This window comes from Strongylocentrotus purpuratus, unplaced genomic scaffold (assembly GCF_000002235.5).
Source record: "Strongylocentrotus purpuratus isolate Spur 01 unplaced genomic scaffold, Spur_5.0 spur5_scaffold_15, whole genome shotgun sequence".
Taxonomy (NCBI): domain Eukaryota; kingdom Metazoa; phylum Echinodermata; class Echinoidea; order Camarodonta; family Strongylocentrotidae; genus Strongylocentrotus; species Strongylocentrotus purpuratus.
In genome coordinates this window covers 18109362-18116607 of record NW_022145600.1, presented here as the reverse complement: position 1 = coordinate 18116607, position 7246 = coordinate 18109362, and the positions used below count along the sequence as shown (strand labels likewise).

At 36.7% G+C, this 7246-nt stretch overlaps 1 protein-coding gene across 1 annotated transcript; it reads left to right on the top strand.

Moving 5' to 3' along the window:
* Window positions 1-6049: 6049 nt before the first annotated feature.
* Window positions 6050-6682, top strand: LOC764612 (trace amine-associated receptor 4-like). Its single transcript, XM_001201007.2, has one exon. It carries the CDS (start codon window positions 6050-6052, stop codon window positions 6680-6682), a length of 633 nt encoding a protein of 210 aa, XP_001201007.2.
* Window positions 6683-7246: the final 564 nt, after the last annotated feature.

The window sequence follows — 7246 nt, the reverse complement described above, 5'->3', positions numbered from 1 at the left end:
TGAAATAAAGTTCAATTCGATTCAATAATGCGATTTTTTTTAAATGCAGTTCGTTTTCAAAAACGGGCCGTATCGAAAGACTAATGTACGTTCTCGCTTGAAAGTAGTTTAACATATACATTTTATGTACTGTGCGTATGTAATGACTATATCCATATCTCAGTTCTATTCAGTTCTATTTGAACAATTATAATCTATACCAAGAATCAAGAGCCTTTAATTTAATATCACTGATTGTTTGAAGTTACAGCGAATAAATGCATCACTGCATTTTCAATGTCATATTAGGCCGTAATAACGCTGTAAATTACGGCGTTATTACGCCGTATATAATAAAAATTTAAAATATTGCTGGCGGAAATCATCCATGGTACATTTTGGCATTCCGATTTCATTACTTTAGGCATGTTTAGCCTAACAAGGCTTTAATAAAAATAACAATCTATGTAAACTTCAACGCCTTCCGAACTCTGCAGCCAGACGGGTAAGCCTCACTAAGAAAGACTGTCACATTCAAGTCTCTTCACTGGTTACCTATCGAAAAGCGAATCACCTTCAAACTTCTGTTGCTGGTCGACCACGCAGTCCATGACTCCTCACCCGGCTATCTACCGAGCTCGATCATGGCATATCATCCTTTTCGCAGACTAATATCACCAGACTCTTTACAGCTTCAAGTTCCCCGGTCCCGGCACTCTTGGGGTGACCACAGCTTTTCCCACGCAGGCCCATCTCCCTGGAACAATCTTCCTCCTCTTCTTCGCCAAGCTTCCTCCACTAGTTCCACAATTACTCAAAACAGAAAGTCGCTTCTTACCCCGTATGTTAAATTTTCTTTAGGTTGCTTAAGTTAATCACACTATGATTTCAATAATTTTATTTGAAATTTGTTCTGTATCTTATGCTTAATTTTTCCTTGTTCCTTAAACTATTATAGTTATATCAATAATGCTGTATCTTATATTCACTTAGTTTGATGCCTTGCGTTCAGTATGTTAAGGTTGTGTAGATATATTGTACCTTTTTTTGTATTCGTATTTGCATTTGTATGTATAACGCCATGAGTGTCATGTGTGACGGACCTTGTAAGCTTTATAGTCACCATTATTATGCCTCTTATTATCATTATACAACTTAGGTAGAATAAAGAATAGATTCAGAATTGTTAATATATTTCTATTCCTTGACATGTAGCCACGACTTATGTTGATATCTGTCTTTGGCTTATAATATATACAAAGTCATGTATAGTTTTTGGCTTTAAATCAAAGCTCAGTATCATTTTGTATGTCAATGAGTATACTGCAAGATAATTATAGGAGGTGAGGAATGGAAAGATAAATTGGTCTAATAAAAATGATCTTAAACTCAATAGTAACAAAACTGAGGTTCTACATTTCACCTGCAAATTCAGGAAAAGTAACCAGATGCATGACATAGAAATAGACAATACCATTATCAAATGTGTCGATGACGCTAGAAATTTTGGCGCGCAGCTAGACAAAAATCTTACAATGAAAGCTCAAGTCAATAATGTATGTAAAACCAGTTTGTTTGCCCTTCACAAAATTGGAAAAATCAGCCAATTCCTAACCAAACAAGCTACAAAGCAGCTGGTTCATGCCCTGGTTATAGCTCGCATAGATTTTTGCAATAGTTTACTATGTTCTCTTCCTGATGTTCACACCAATAAATTACAAAGAATTCAAAACTCAGCAGCCAGACTAATCACTAGAACTAAACCCAGAGAACAAATTACACTCATACTTGAACAATTGCACTGGCTGCCAGTTAAGTCCTGTATTAATTATAAGATCCTTTAACTGATATATCAATGCCTAAATGGTACAGCCCCGTCTTACCTCCAAGATCTCATTCTACAATATACCCCTATAAGAAAATTAAGATATTAAAATATTATGGCACTCGCTCTTTCAGAAATTCTTCGGCCGAATTGTGGAGCAGCTTGCCTGATATTGTCAAACAGGCAAGCACAACAGAATCATTAAAGACTCTGTTGAAGACCTATCTTTTTGTAAATTGTTAATTTTGTTCCAGCTGTTTAGTGACTTCTGTGGTTATAGTATCATGTACATATTTAATATTTAATTTGATTTTCATTTAATTTTCATGTTTAAATTTGTATTACCTGAATGTACAATATATTACATGTAAGCTATATAGGAATTGTGTATCATTATTGTTGTTTGTAATCAATTATTTTCATGTATCAGGCATAAATGTTCATTTCTATTCCGCCCTTTTCCTTCTTTTCTAAGCGCATAGGGACTTTCTTTGTGTTAGTGATATGCGCTATACAAATAACGTTCATTATTATTATCATTAAAGAGAAAAAATTAAGGAGAGAAAGAGAACAAGAGAGAACGGGGGTGAGAGAGAGAGAGAGAGAGAGAAAGAGATGGGAGAGAGAGAGAGTGATATATATATAGAGAGAGAAACAAAGACAGAGAGAGAGAGAGAGAGAGAGATAAGATGAAGAAAGGAAATTAGCAGAAACATACTGAGTGGATGGGGGAAAGAAAACAGAACTTATGACAGAGGATGAGAGAAGAGAGGGAGATATATATATATATATATATATATAGGGAGAGAGAGAGAGAGAGCTCCCACGTAGCAAGAAAAAACTCTTATTTCATAATTATTTTCCCCTTCCAAGATGACTAATTATGTTTACATGTCGGCGCTAGACAGTGATAATAACCCATGTTTCATTTTCGTGAATGTAATGATGACATCTTCAAGCAAGAATAATTTATTCATATTGGTGAATTATGATGCCTTAATTAGGCTTAGAATATATAATTGTTTTATTTTCTCGACTTAAGAAGGACATCGTAATTTCTAATAATTCTATAGTATGAAGAAGAATCGCTTTATGATTGCTACTTTTTAGAGAGGGTCGCGGAAGTTATTGCCGAATACAAGCTCTTGATTTGTTGATGTGACCTCGATGGCAAAATTAAAAAAGATATAATCTGTCGGAAGAGATTGGTGAGAATATTGACCTCTATCAGCAAGGCTGTCCCACTATCAGCAAGGCTGGGATAATGATTATTATCAATATTTTTATCATCATTATGCCCGACTCAACGTGAAAAACCTTTGCACCAGGCAGAGACGCAGACATATTAAAGCAAGTTGAAGAAAAAAACTACTCAGACAAAGGATATCATTTTCTTCTTTAAGTTTAAAGTAAAACCTCGGTCACAAATGCCATTACGAACTGCTACGAACGCCGTACGAACGATTTTCAGACAATGGAAAAACAGGGAGATTCGTACGAAATTACTGTTCGTACGAACCCTTGTGACCGTAGCATAAGTGAAACAATTCAATTTTAACGCACTTCATCGTATACTACCCTTAAGATATAATTAATGTAAATTGAAAATTGTAAATTGTAAGAGAAAATTTGCGTGCTTTTTGCAAAACAACAGAATCGTTTGGTCCTGTTTTGTTAGAATGCCCAAAGGTAACACTATTTTAATTAGGGAACGCCGTTGATGCATTTATTCGCTGTAACTTCAAATAATCACTGATATTAAGTGCAAATATAAAGCATATAAATATAGTAATTACATACGCACTATACGTAATATATAAAATGTATATGTTAAACTAATTTAAAGGAAAAACGTACGCCTCTCGATATGGCACTTTTTCATCGCATTATCAAATACTCTTTAACATTTTGATATGTGGTTTTAACTGAAGATTATACATGTATTTATTTTCATTTTTTCAATGCAAAGTGAAAGTTTATGAACTATGTTTTTAAATGTTTTCATTTATTGTTTTTGAATGTGTTTATAATCATTTTATAGAACCTTTAATGTTGTTGAAATGTTGATTCTATGATTTTGATTCTTTGTATATTTGAGCTTGACAAATTAAAAAAAATTAAGTCATATTTTAGAGTGTTCTCTACAAAAGAAAAGAAAAAACAATTATTTAAAGGGAGTGTAGCTTGGCAAATACTGGTAAACGCCATCTACGTCTTCTTTTGGACAACTGCACGTAAACGAAGCGACTTAATCTCTACATGGTCAGCGCGCGATAGTGTTCGCGAAACAGACTAAAGTTCCCCTCAAGCTTCGGTTTCGCGTATGTTGCACGCACAATATTGCTGCGGTCGTGTCGTCCGTGGGACCTAGTCGTATTATACCCGATTGGCCCCGAGTCAGGCCCCGAGTCAGGCCACGGGAAAGGCACGAAGTCTCGTCATGCTACACCCCCTTTAACTACATTTTCACTTTATTGTCACTGTCAATAGGAGTCACATTAGTTATCAATCTATTTGTATAGAGTACAATGCCACGCCGGGGCTCGAACCAACAAGATTCGAATTTTCAATCAAGCGTTTAAACACCTTGCAGTACAGCAGAAGTCTGCAACAAAAAAGTCACCCGTGAAATAATGAGGCCAGCATGTGTGGATGAAGACCGATTTCTTTTTCGGGTGTTCGTCTCCGAGTGAAGTACATCGTGCGGTCAGTGGCTCAGCCGACGTTTCAAATGCCTTTTGCAAGATTCAAAAAATATATTTTTAGGCTCGACATCAAATTTATTATCAGGATATGATATTCTTTCCATCGCTGCTTCAAACTAAACAAACGTTTCTTGATCAAGCAATGTTTCAAATTGTCCTAATGCATTTTTTATTAACAGAATTCATCTTGACCTCCACTCTTTTTCAGAATTTTCAATTTCAATTCAGAACTTTATTTTAGACTCCGCTGCACAAGGCAGAGGTCCATAAAACATATGTTACATATAGATAGGGAAAATAGCCGGAGCATGAACATGATAAGTATAATAACAACAAATCGTACAAATACTAAAGAATGTAACAAACTAAACTATACTACGTATGTATAATTTAACTGTAACATTTAACCTGTATCTGTAAAATTGATAACAGAAGGCCTATAGCAATCTAACTCTAAGCTGTACCTGTAACTGCAAGATTAAAATAAATATATGTATAACAAAGTGAAGTTGTAACTTAATTGTAACAATCTCTGCTAAAAAAACTACAACAACATACTAATAATAGATAACCAGATATTATAACAAGCAACAAGGACTAAGGACTATACTGCAACCATAAGAGGCTGGATAATCCTTAATATAACTTTCTGCCTTAAAATGAGGAAAGTCGAGGTGTTTTTGTTCAAGACATAGTTATAAAATTAGATTTTTCTCTTTTCTCTAATTTCTTTCCCACTGAGAGCATAGTTGTGTTTAAAACTGTCCACTGGCAAACTATCAGCGTAGAGAAAATATAGAGAGTCTGTGTCACTGTCATCTTCAACAATCAAGGACCTTAGTGATTTGAACACGACACCGCATAAAACCGCACGCATACCGTGACCGTGCATGCGCACGCACACTCACAGACACCCCACATCCAAACACGCTCAAACTATTCACGCTCCTGAGTGCACACGCACTTTATTTTTGCTTCAGTGATTTAGGAAATCAACACTGGTCAGTTTCATGACACATACAAATAGCCAAGATAAATATACTGATGCTCAAATAATGAATGAATAGGCGATCATGCACCGATAATTTTTGTTAATGCTGCCGGGAAAGGTACACCAGAAGCCCTCAAATTAGAAGTTCTGAAAGTGAAACTTAGTTTTTATTTTTTGGTATATACTACTTCAGTGCTAGATCAAAAAATTATGAATTCGCATATCACAACTACGATCGCAATAAACACTATGATAGCAATTATTGGCACGCTTGGAAACATCGTGATGATAATCACTTATCTCTGCCGGCACGAGGTCCGAGCGACGGGGAATTGGTTTACTATGGCGACGTTTGTCGTCGGTGAAGTTACCTCCTGCGTCTATTATCCGATTCAAATATTGGTGGACATTTTCATCATCGATAATAACCCGGCGTGTATCATTTCAATGTCGATTAGCATTTTGTGTGGGCTGTGCTTTACATTAAACGTCCTGGCTCTGACAGTGGAGCGCTATATTTCGATTTGCAAGCCTCTACGAGCACCGACTATGCTGACTCAACGCCGTATCGGGACTGTCATTTTGGTCATCTTCATTTACGCAGTATTTGTGGGTATGTTCATCCCTATTGCCACGCCAATGGGCTTCAAAGGAAACATTTCTGATGTGGCCAACGGTTGTAGAATTAGCTCAGTTATTCCAAATCGCCGCTACGTCTCTTTCGTGTTTGCCAACTTGCTTTTGCCTATTCCCGTCATGATCATTATATACATTCGCATCTTTCAGGTTGTGCGTCGCCATATTCGTGCTGTTGCTGATCTTACCGTAATCCGACCCCAATGCGAATCGGGTGATCCCTCTGTAGCCGGAGCTGCCGCCGAGAAGAATCGCCGAATGTGGAAACGCGAGGTCAAGTCTGCTGTGCTCCTCTTCGTCATCGTCATCAGCTTCGCCATCTGCTGGTTACCTTTTGTGGTATTCATCCTCAATCGATCCTTCAATAGTTTTGTAAGTCCATTGGCCTATGGTTTTATACATGCAGCTGTCTTCAGCACTGTAGCCATTAATCCGTTCGTCTACGGTTTTGGCAACAAGACGTATCGACAGGCAATATGTTCCGTTTTCTGTGGCCCATTGATGAAAATGTTCAATCTTGATAGTCCGGTGAATGTGAACATATAGATATCCTGTTCATGACAACAGATTTATATCAGGTTGTGTGGTAAAGGCATACAAGTATCGTGCACTACCAGTATAGTTGTACTTGTATTCCATCGACTTCTTTCTTTCTCGATCTATACCTCTCTTTGTTCACACCGACCAAACATCGATCACGCTAAAGTGGTATAGAATGTAGTATTTGATGCACGGTTTACTTAACACAAAGATTGCGACAATCACCTTCGTGTACATTTTGTAATGGATATTCTAGGATTCAACCATTATTTAGTAATGATAGAGATGTATTTACCCAGGAAAGCATTGCAAATGCTTAGATTCTTAAATCCAGGATGTTCCAAGCCGCCGATGTAGACGGAAACGACATTATATACTTCGAATCAACATCAAAGGTAATTGCTTAGCTGTAACTCCAGCTGTAATACATCCTTGGTATACCCAAAGCTGATTGCCAAGTTCGAAACAGTTGTAATTACATATTCTCTCAAGATAATTGCACAAAGGGGATCTTCACTTTCATTTTGTCATCTCCTTTTCTTTGATTCTGGATCAACAGTTTTAAACTAT